The sequence below is a fragment of the Alexandromys fortis genome, unplaced genomic scaffold, assembly GCF_014885135.2.
Source record: "Alexandromys fortis isolate MF-2015 unplaced genomic scaffold, M_Fortis_MF-2015_v1.1 scaffold_108, whole genome shotgun sequence".
NCBI classification, from domain to species: Eukaryota; Metazoa; Chordata; class Mammalia; order Rodentia; family Cricetidae; genus Alexandromys; species Alexandromys fortis.
The window spans coordinates 537,646-549,648 of record NW_026067994.1 but is presented as its reverse complement, the minus strand read 5'-3'; the positions used below and the strand labels follow the sequence as shown (position 1 = coordinate 549,648).

Below are 12,003 nucleotides of genomic sequence, written 5' to 3'. Positions count from 1 at the left end.
AGTGGGTGACTAGGAAGAGCGTGGTATTCCCTTCAGTGCTCATCCCCTCTTTAAACACCAAAACCATGCATGCCAAGCATTTTATTAGTTGATGCAGGTGTGGCCACTTGCCCTCAGCCAGATATTTATGCTTGGGTCTTCTTGCCAGTGCTTTCCAAATCTCTCTGCCAAAGGAGGAGCAGGACACTTTCAATGCTGTCCTTCACAGTGATAATGTCAGAAGCTCCAGAGCAGGTCCACTGGTCCAGAGTCAGGCTCTCAGGCCAGTTTGTATTTCCACGATGCACTCTTGTGCCAAACTGAATTGTTGTAAGATTTAAGAACACTGAAATTGCTACAGTGTTGTTGCTAATATGTTGTGATTTTTTTCTTTCTAGACAACAGACCTGCTAACGCAGGCAATGACAGAATTGTCCCAGACCTTAACCACGGATTACCGAACACCTCAGGGGGACTACCAGAGGATTCAGTATATTCCTGTGTCTCAGTCAGCGTCTGGTCTGCAGCAACCTCAGCACATACAGCTTCAAGTGGTGCAGGTGGCTCCGGTACTGTGACATTTATTTCTCTTTACCTCTGGGAACACCATATTGCCAGTGGCCAGTGTGGTAGCAGGAGTCAACAAAAGCATCGTTGGCTCTATGTGAGGTGCAGCTGCCTAGAAGTGCTGGGTTTGAGGCATTAGGAGAATATCATCTCCACTGTTTTCTTCCTTCTGCCCCCCATGATGGCTCTGGACTTAGAGTAAGAGGTTTCTACTGTAGTCAGAAGGTCTCACTCAGTTCCTGTATATAGTCAGCCAGTATAGCTCTAGGGACACTGCTTCCAGAAATAGGTATCTCTAGAGGATCTTTTCTCTTAGTATCCTGACTGAGTATTTCTTAATGAGCTAGTTTGAGAAGTAACTATGTGGGCATTGAATAATTATTCCAATGAGAGGTTTTAGGGAGTAATTTTGATTCAGTCTTCATCAATCAGCTCCTTTAGGATATATTACTATTTTATAAATGTAATGTATATATATATGTATATATATAAATATATAAAACATTCTGTTTGGTACTTGTGGAGGTCAGAAGAGGGTGTTAGATCTTTTGAAACTAGAGTTACAGATGGTTGTGAGATGTGGGTGCTGGGAACTGAACCTGGGTCCTCTGGAAGAGCAACAAGTATTCTTCCTCATTGAGCCATCTCTCCAGCCATAGTCAGCTCCATTTGGAACAGAGCTGTTAACTGTGTTCCTCTACTAGAGTTCTTATTGGGGACTGAAAGAAAATGTCTCCCAGAACTGCTGTTCCCTTTAGATATGCGGTACAGAGGAAGTAGACATAAGTGAACATTATTACTTTCAAATAATTTAGTCTAAAAAATTTGAAACCAATATAGTTTTAAATGTTTGAAAATTGGTAGTTATCATTGTAATCCTGTCATCCACAATTTCTTATGTGATTTATTTATTTTAAGTTTTTTGTTTTGTTTTTTCATTTTTGTTTTGCTTTTTTGAAATAGGGATGTAGCCTTGTCTGGCCTTGAGCTCAACAGTAGACAAGGCTGGTTTCAACACAGAGATCCACCTGTCTCTGCCTCCTGAGTGTTGTATTAAAGGCATACACTACTACACCCAGACTTTAATTTATTGTTTTGAAGATAGGGTCTCGCTGCATAGCCCCACTTGGCCTCAAACTCAAAACCTCTTTCCAGTTTTGCCTCCCAGGTGAACTTTCTCTCTAGGGGATCTCTTTTAACCTTGATTAGTATGTATTCTTTTTTCCCTCCAGGCCACTTCCCCACACCAGTCTCAGCAGTCCACAGTGGATGTTGGCCAGCTGCATGATCCGCAGACCTACACGCAGCATGCCATCCAGGTGCAGCACATTCAGGTCACAGAGCCCACCGCTGCAGCTCCATCATCCCAGGTATATTTCTCCATAGATGATGCAGAGGGTTGAGGTGACATCTGGGACCATCAGATTAATATCTGGGAATTCATTATTCTTGGCCTTTGAGATGATGTCATTTTATTTGTTCTTTATCAGTTTTTCTGTTGCCCTTTTTATGTTGTTATGCAAACATTCTTGTGTTAAGTTACTGGCTTCCCAGGGGAGCTCTGTGGTATATGATCCTAAAATCAAAACAAACTCCAGCCTTTCCATTCTATAGCAGGAGGTCAATTGCTTCTCTGTTGGGACAGGATTGTGGAATAAGATTAGACCTGTCTCATGGAGGTAGAGAAAGGTATAGAAATTCAGAGGAGGAGCAATTCTGGATAGCTGGAAATCAAGGACAATTTTTTTTTTTTTTTTTGCTTTTAATTAAGTCTTGAAGGAGGGCTATGTGTTTGGCACTGACATTGAGGGAAGGCATTTTGTTCTAAATAATATTTTTTTTTCTATTTTTCAAGACAGGGTTTCTCCGTAGCTTTTTGGTTCCTGTCCTGGAACTCCCTTTGTAGACCAGGCTGGCCTCGAACTGAGTGCTGGGATTAAAGGTGTGCGCCACCCCCGCCCGGCCTAAATAACATTTTGAATACGAAAAGATGGCAAATTATAACACATTTATAGGAAACTTACTCAGTTTAGGAGCAGGATGTGATATTTGGAAAATAGGAGTTGGACTACAGAAGGCCTTGAATGGCAGATAGTGGCGTGTGGACATGTCACGGAATCTAGAGACAGCTTCTCCAGCAGATGGCTGGTGTGTGCCTGTCCTTAACTCTATACTGGGTGGATTGGCCAGGGCAGCTCAATGGAAATCATGACTTTTGTGACCAGGCAAACTGTTTCACCTTTTCTGCTTTAAGCTTAGCTAACGTAAGCAATTGCATACTGCTGTTCATTTGCCTTCCTGGCAATTTTATTGTAATGAGTTGTTTTAATATCTTTGAAGGTTGCCCTTTGAAAACAAGATAGTATTTCAGAGTTATGATTGCATTTCATTAATTCTACTCTTATTTAAATATTATATATGAGTCTTAAGTCTACTGGGATTTCACCTTTCCTTCTTTTGTTTTCTCCTTCTCCCTAGGTAGCTGGGCAGCCATTGAGCCCCACCACTCAGCAAGCACAGCAGGGGCTTAGCCCCTCCCATATCCAAGGCAGTTCTTCCACACAGGGGCAGGCTCTTCAGCAGCAGAATTCCTCTGTACAACACACATACCTCCCCAATGCTTGGAACTCCTTCCGTGGTTATTGTAAGAAGAACGGGATAGTCCATGGGTGGGGATATCTCTGGCCATGTGTCTTAATTTCATCAGCTTTATAATAGGTTTTTGGATTGACATATCAGTTGCTCATTTTCAGTTCTCTCCCTCTCTCTCTCTCTCTCTCTCTCTCTCTCTCTCTCTCTCTCTCTCACCAACCCAGTTCCCACTCCCTCCCCTCCTCCCATTCCCTCCATCTCTCCCTCTTCCCCATCCATTCCTCAGAGGGTAAAGGCACATTGCTCTGGGGAAGATCCAAGGCCCTCCCTTCTATATCTAGGCTGAGCAAGGTATCCATCCAAAGAGAATGGGTTCCCAAGCAGTAGGGATAAATCCTGGTGCCACTGCCAGTGGCCCCGCAGTCTGCCCCAGCCATATGACTGTCACCCACATTCAGTGGGTCTAGTTCAGTCCTATGCTGGTTCCTTTGAGACAGGGTTTCTCTGTGTAGCTTTAGAGCCTGTCCTGGAGCTCACTCTGTAGACCAGGCTGGCCTCGAATTCATAGAGATATGTCTGCCTCTGCCTTCCGAGTGCTAGGATTAAAGGCATATGCCACCACCACTTGGCTCATTTTCAGTTCTCTGTGGTACGTATATTTAAATGAATTTCATAGCAAAATTTAGGTCAGTGTTTTGATCCAGAATGCCAGTCTCATATTTTCCGAAATGTTAGATATGTTACTGGAGCTGTGACGAGGTGACTTAAGGATGGGTAGGGATATGTGGTGGTGATGTTTCATCCCTTTTACCAATACTTTCCTTTCATATTGGGAGTCAAACCCAGGGTCTCACTGAATGCCTATTTGTGTGCTAATTACTGTGCCTGGTCCTGGGTATATGTGTCTGTCTTTTCTGTTTTCATTACAAAGCACATGACCAAGGCAACGTATATAAGAAGATGTTTAATTTGGGCTTACAGCTCAAGAGGGTTAGAGTCCATGACTGTCGTGTGGGGAGCATGGCAGCAGGTGGGCATCCTGCAAGAGCAGTAGCTAAGAGCCTGCATGTTGAAACACAACCATGAGGCAGAAATAGCTAACTGGGAATGACATGGGCTTCTAAAATCTCAAAGCTCATCCCCATGACACACTTCCTCCAACAAGGACACACCTCCTAATGTTTCCCAAAGAGCTCTACCAACTGGGGACCAAGTATTCAAATCTATGAGCCTATCAGGGCCATTCTCATTCAAATCATCATAATATATAAAGATTAATATTGACATTAATAGTAATAACCCCATACTACTTCATTAAATAGCCTCATACAACTTAATTCAAATATTCTTGTGTGGCAGGAATGATTCTAACCCAGGCACATTAAAATCTGTACATACAATAACTTGTCCAAGAGACCTAACTAGTCAACAAAAGATTGGAACCCAAGATTTCTGGATCCAGAATTTACATGCTAAAGCACCTTACTGTATTGCCTCTCCTAAAGGCCTTCAGATTACTACATAGCAGAGAGGTTGACATATATGAGTAGTATGTTCTGGAATCCTGAGGTTCATGCTCTGGAAGCGTGAACAGGTTGGTTGTCAAAGGTTTGAGAGCTGATGACTTCTTGGTTGATGTTCTATAACTCTTCCTGGGGAGACATGAACAATCTTCTATTCACCCTAGATTGGGCACCAATAACAGCTCAAAGAAATGATCCCACCCAACTCTAGGTAGTGAGCCAGTGAGTTTGCTGGATTATCTGCAGGAGAGTGAATGGGTAAATTACTTACAAGTGACTCACAAGCAGCGTCATCACCGAAGTGCCCATTTCAGCCTGGGTGACGACTCACAAGAGCTGCATCCTGGAGCTCTCTACCCAATTTGTAGTCAGCGCTATTGGAGAGAATCTCTCCCCGTCAATTTTCATTGCTTTCATAACTCAGAGGAGAGGCCTGCTGAGCTTGTAGCCATGGCTTTCCGAGTCTCGTGAGTCTCCCTTGGCTGCACAACACTTAGACCTTTGACCAGCGCTTACACTCTTTCTGCCCCCTTTCCACCATGTTTCCTGAGTCATGGAGCAACTGATAGAGATGCCTGATTATTTTCTTTCATTTATGGCTGAGCTACTAGACCACAGTAGCACACCAAATGTCTTAGAAGTTTGATCAGTAAGGATTCTCTGCTGTTAAGTACTAGCCCCAGACGCATCACATCTGTTTACTTTCTCACTAGGGTCTATGACCTCCCTAGTCACAAATTTTGTCCTGGCTTACAGTATCAGGCTTAAGTTCCTTCCATGTATTGGGCCTTACTTACATGGAGTGCGAATAGTGAATGCCAGCTAGCAGAAGGGCGCTTCCACCCTTATTCCAGCCTTCCATGCCCTAGAGCCAAAAAGTACAGTGTTTTAAGCAATAGGGTCTTAGCACTTAGTTATGACTTGCAATCAACAGTGGTGGCAATAGCCTTATGGTTTGTGGGTCTCTAGGAACACCCTCCCCACCTTCACCCGGCAAACAATTCATACAGAACTTCTGCTCGATGACCTTAGCTCTGAGGACACTCCTCCTCCCACCCATGCAGTGTGCCTTCATTCGGCTTCACTGCTACTTTCACTGTCCTTTAAGGTGCTTTTCTAGATGTGTGAGATGCTCAAAGTTGCCTTTATGTAATAGAACCAGTGTTTTAAGAGGGCATGCATGAGCTCTAAGGCCTGCTGCTGTCCACTCCAAGCAAGTGCTAGTTGGTCGTGACTAAGAGGACACTAAAAAGAAACACTAGAAAGGCCTAATATAGTATGGAAAATTCCATCTCTGGTACCGGTTGTGGAAAGAGCAGTGTTGGTGTAGCACCATGGAGGAGAATACTATTCCATATGCCCTCAGCGGACTTATTTCCACATGATTTCCTGCCTCAGTGGAAACCTGGGGTAATGCTACTGCATGGAATCCCCAGCCCCAGAAGTCTTGGTGGTTCTTAGACTCAGGTCTAAGTGGAGACTAGGACCCCACTCTGACTTATTATGCTTGCCACTGAACTGGCTTCCTAGTTCTGACAGGCCAGCACTGTGGCTGCCGATTGGTCACATCTGGCTGCTGAACCGGTCAAGGCTGAGTGGATAATCTCCACATCTGGTATATTTTTCTTTCAGGGGAACAACTTATATCGCATATTTTACTTAGATAGATTCTAGGTTTCCCCTAGAATAAGCTTCATTTTTTTTTCCACCTTTTTTTTTTTTTTTTTGGTCATTATGTCTTCTGTGAACCATTGCTCTGGCTTTAAAGCCTTCCAGGCTCACTAACACAACATTTAATTTAGCACTAGGAATGCCACCTTTCTGCCTTTGCATTTGAGTGACTCAACAGGCTCCTTTGTCCACTTTGTTCCTCTCTCATCCGCTCTTGATTGCTTTTGTACTTTATAAACCTGATGGGTCTGCTGGACTAAGTCATTCAGATCTGCCAGAGCCTCTCCTTCATCAAAATCATATTGCTATGGGACACAGCAAAGCCACTAAGCCACTAAAACTTTTACCAGTCCCAAAGTCCATGCTGAAGTAACTTCTTCCTTCCTTCCTTCCTTCCTTCCTTCCTTCCTTCCTTCCTTCCTTCCTTCCTTCCTTCCTTCCTTTCTAGATTTATTTGTTATGTATATAGTGTTCTACCGGGATGGTAGAAGAGGGCACCAGATCTCAGTACAGATGGTTGTAAGCAACCATGTGGTTGCTGGGGATTGAACTCAGGCTTTCTTATTAACTAATTCTTACATCTTACATTAACCCATAGTTCTTGTCTGTGTTATTTTTTTGGCTTGGTACTTTTTATCAGCGAGGCATTCTCATCTTGCTTCCTCTGTGTCTGGGTGATGACTGCAGACTGAACCTTTCCTCTTCCCAGAATTCTCCTGTTCTAGTCACCCTACCTATACTTCCTACCTGGCTATTACTGGCCAATCAGCATTTTATTTATTTATTCATTCATCCATTCATTCATTCGTTTATTTATTTATTTATTTATTAAAGATTTCTGCCTCCTCCCTGCCACCGCCTCCCATTTCCCTCCCCCTCCCCCGATCAAGGCCCCCTCCCTCATCAGCCCGAAGAGCAATCAGGGTTCCCTGACCTGTGGGAAGTCCAAGGACCACCCACCTCCATCTAGGTCTAGGAAGGTGAGCAACCAAACTGCCTAGGCTCCCCCAAAGCCAATACGTGCAGTAGGATCAAAAACCCATTGCCATTGTTCTTGAGTTCTCAGTAGTCCTCCTTGTCCGCTATGTTCAGCGAGTCCGGTTTTATCCCAGGCTTTTTCAGATCCAGGCCAGCTGGCCTTGGTGAGTTCCCGATAGAACATCCCCATTGTCTCAGTGTGTGGGTGCACCCCTCGCGGTCCTGAGTTCCTTGCTCGTGCTCTCTCTCCTTCTGCTCCTGATTTGGACCTTGAGATAATCAGCATTTTATTAAACCAGTACAAATGACAAATCTTTACAGGGAACAAGACCATTGTCCCACAGCATTCTCTTATTACAAACATGTTACTTTTAGGGACTGAAATATATTCTCTAATATATCAGCTACTGGGGAGGGCCATTCCTGTACTCATGTGGTTGACTTCATTTATCGTCAAGATATGCTGCTCCATACCATGTAGAGGAAGATGGACATCCTGGGATCTGCTCTCCCCTCACCTCCCGTGTAAATGGAAATAATTCTTTAAAGTCTTCAAATATCATTCCAGTGCCCAATCAGTATCCTTATTTCTTTGATTGCCTGAGAAAGTTTTTTTAAATTTCGTGTTCGAATTGGGGTCTGAATTGGGGTCTGAATAAGGGCCATCCATTGCAGCTGACTGCATCTTTGGAGTTTCTTTTCACATGTCCTCGCTCTCCCCTTGCAGCCTTGCAGCCGGCGTGTCTGTGTTGAAAAAACTGGTCACGTGTCCTGTAGTTTCCACACTCTGGATTTTGCTGGTAGCATCCTCATGTTGTTGCTTAATGTACTTTCTTCCTTTTATTTCCTTAGACTAGCATCTAGATGTAGAGGCTTAATCAAGGTCAGATTTGTTTCAAGCCCCACACTCAGCTGATATAGGGGTGGACTGCTTCTCTCCCTGTGGTGTCAGGAGCCACTAGTGTTTATTCTCTAGCTTCTTTATTTCATCAGGACTTGCAAAGTTGTGATTCTCTAATTCGATTCTGTTATTCCTACTCATTAATTAGGTAGAAACATTTTATAAAGAGATAAAGAGATTATGCCAGATGTGGTAGCACACACTGTAACCTCAGCCTGTGATCTTAGCACTTGGTGGACAGAGAAGCAGGAGGATTGCCAGGCCATCGAGGGCTACATGGAAAGACACTATTACTACATATCCTCACAGAGGCAGAGGATCTCTGTGAGTTTTAAGCCAGCCTGGTCTACATAGTTAACTGAGGTTAGACAGAGTTACATAGTGAAACCATGACTTAAAACAACAATGAAAGTAAAACAAAAAGGAGAGAAAGAAAAGAAAAAAATTGTCTTAATCATAAAATTACTCAAAGATACAGATTTTTATAGGAAAAGCACAATAGAATACTTTAAATGCCAGATTGACCACTTCTATTTACTGGTTTTCAAAGTAGTAAGTCAGTTTCCTTGTGTTATCCAAGATAACCAGTCTCTCTGTGTGTGTGTCTGTTATTCTGTATTCATGAAGTTTACATATGTAACACATGTAACACATGATGTGCTTGAACCTACTGCTTTTGTTGCCCTTATGGGTGTCCAGGCTACCTTATCTTTGTTTCTTCACACTGGACCCTTTCCTGTGTTAGGAAGACCCACTGTTCCAGGCTCATTTTCCATCACAGCCCAGAGCCAGCACCACTCAATCTCCTAAGCATCTCTCATCCATTTTACAGAAAATATTCTTTAGAGACTACTAACAGGACACTAGCATAAACTTCGTTTCTGATTTGCCTCAATATTGAGGTTATTTGGTTGTGTCACCAGGTAGCTGTGCATACATTTGTGTCATGAATTCAAATATGAGTACAAAAGATAAAAATACTAAGCCAGGAAACTTTTATAACTCTTTTTAAGGCTTAAAAGGTTGAGTATTTACCTTGGTGACTAATTGGAAGCCATTTTTGAGTGAGGAGGCATTGGTTGTTTCCTGTATATATTATCCCTCTGTATCAGTCTCTTCACACACATGAGTGAAGAGGTCCATTCACTCAAGAACTCAGTTAAAATAAATCAATAAATAAGTTTATTAAAGAAAGAGAGAGGGGAAGAAAGAAATCATATCAGGCCAGATGCGGTGGTGCACGCCTTTAATCCCAGTACTCCAGAGGCAGAGACAGGCCAGTCTCTGAGTTTGAGGCCAGCCTGGTCTATAGATAGAGTTCTAGCACAGTCAGGGATACTCAGAGAAACCCCATCTAAAAAACAAAGCAAAATGTGGGCACCATGTTGCATGACCACCATCATGAGGTTTTAAAAGCATGGGAAGCCTGGGAACTGTCTCAGTTGCAGTGTGAGCACTGGCAGTTCTCCAAATGGCACTTAGAATTGTCTTTTGGTCCCATATAGCTGAGGCAAGTCCATGTAGCCAAGGCTGAGGATATAGTTAAACTAGTAGAGCATTTGCCTAGCATTCAGGAGTCCTTGGGTGTAATCCATAGCATAGTATAAACTGGGCATGGGATTACATGCCTATAATCTCAGGAGATGGGAGGCAGGACAGCCAGAAGTTCAAGATTATTCTATATAACATAGTAAGTTTGAGGCTATCCTGGAATATGAGACCCTATCTGAAAAAAAAAAAAAAAAAAAGCAAAGGAAAACAAGGCAAACTCCTGTGGTAGCTTCCAGAGGTTATAGACCTGTGCCACCAGGCCCAGTGCATTTAGGATTTTCAGCATTGGATTATGTTGGCATGGCAAGAACACAACTATGCACCATTTGGGGTTCCTGCTTTTCAGGTGGGGAGTCTTATTTTGTTGCTCTGACTGGGCCTGGTGGATCTGTCCCCTGTGGCTATACAGGTTCTAAATATACCTAGGATAGGATGGACTAAGCTATAACACTTAGTAATTTGTGTGTGTGTGTGTGTGTGTGTGTATGTTTTTTGGTATATATAAATTTTTCTTTTCGAAGCAGGGTCTTGCTTTGTAGCCTTGACTATCTTGGAGTTATTATGTAGGCAAGTCTGGCCTTGAACTCATAGAAATCCCCCTGCCTCCCCAGTATTGATTAGAGCGTGTGTTACAGTACCTAACCATTTGTGTGTGTTCACAAAATATACTCCACTTACTGTCTTTTAAGCTCATGGACTTACTGGGTACAACCCATAAGATAAGCAGAGAGGCATTTGTTTCAGCACTTGACTGAAATCTGAAGACCACTGACTTTGGTTTATTTCCTGTTTTCAGCATCTGAAATTCAAATGATGACGCTGCCGCCAGGTCAGTTTGTGATCACAGACAGCGGTGTGGCAACTCCTGTCACCTCTGGGCAAGTGAAAGCAGTGACTCCGGTGAGTCTGCCAAGGCTGTGTTATAGCTTGGTCATAGTCGCTCTCCCTCTTCCTCTCCCTCCCTCTCTCCCTTCCCTTTGAAGTCCTGGGATTAGAACCCAGACGTGCTGGGTAAGTGACCTACCGCTGAGTTACCTCCCCAGGCCTCCTATTTCTTTAAACTGTTTTCTCATAGTTGATGGTTCGGAAAGCTGGTCCTTTATTCTTTTATCCTTAGTTCATTGCTCAGGAGGACAGTGCACAGGGAATGTTGATTCAGTTCCTAACGACAACAAACTTCCTAGATCTATCCATATGATTATAATTTTATGGACTTTTTATAAATTTTACAAGACTTTAGCTGGGAAAAAATAATATAATGAATCAATTATATGGTGTGTGTGTGTGTGTGTTTGAGACAAGGTTTAACTATGAAAGCCAAGTTGACCTTAATTTTGCAATCCTCCTGCCTCAGCTTTCTGTGTAGTGGGATTACAGGCATGTACTGCTAACATTCCTGGTTTATAGAGCTTTTGTGGGAGATGGGGAGTGTTGAGACAGGGTCATGCTATATAGCCCCAGATGGCCTGGAACTTATATGATGACAGTCAATGAGCATCCATGCTTGACTAGTGCCGAGCTGCTTTACATCATTTAACTACATAAAGAGGTGTTGCCATCAATTAGCATATTTATTTAACTTGAGCAATATTTAACCATGTTGATTATATGCACTATGTTTTTATTTTTGGGTTTATGTTGGCCTATCTCTAAGTTATTTGGAAAAGATTTTTTTCTCAAAATTTGATTGACTATTTTTATGTGTGTGTCTGCATTTATGTACATACATAATATACACATTATGTATGTATACTCTGTACACTTAAGTATCCAGTGCCTGTGGAGACTAGAAGAGGGCAGGGAATTCCCTGAAGCTAGAGATAAAGGCATTTGTGAGCTGCCATGTGGATGCTGGGAATGTAGGTTTTCAGAAAGTACTAGTGCTCTTGACCATTTAGCCATTTCTCCAGCCCCCAGGATATATATATTTACGTTAAGAGACTTCTTGGCAGGGGTTGGGGTAGGTGGGTAATGGCACAAGCCTTTACTTGGGAAGCAGATGCCATTGGATCTCTGTAAGTTTGAGGCCAGCTTGGTCTATATAGTGAGACCCTGTCTTGAAAAAACAACAACAACAACAACAAAAGAAAACAAACAAAAAAAGAAAAATTCTCTTAGAAGTAGGTGTGGCTTAGTGGCAGCACACACACTGAACATGGATGAGGCCTGGGTTTAGTCTGTAGCGTGCAGAACAGTAACAGAAACTTTTTTGGGAAAAAACTCTGGAGATCTGGTGTATTT

At 42.8% G+C, this 12,003-nt stretch overlaps 1 protein-coding gene across 5 annotated transcripts in view; it reads left to right on the top strand.

Moving 5' to 3' along the window:
- Prdm10 (PR/SET domain 10) overlaps window positions 1-12,003 on the top strand; it is a 99,254-nt gene that overhangs the window by 81,463 nt on the left and 5,788 nt on the right. For 4 of the 5 annotated variants that reach the window (XM_050160068.1, XM_050160066.1, XM_050160067.1 and 1 more), the window contains 4 exons: window positions 378-548; window positions 1,779-1,916; window positions 3,025-3,190; window positions 10,559-10,662. In XM_050160068.1, coding sequence (XP_050016025.1) covers window positions 378-548; window positions 1,779-1,916; window positions 3,025-3,190; window positions 10,559-10,662 — 579 coding nt within the window. The remainder of the gene's footprint in view (window positions 1-377; window positions 549-1,778; window positions 1,917-3,024; window positions 3,191-10,558; window positions 10,663-12,003) is intronic. The other variant, XR_007595016.1, reaches the window with a different exon arrangement.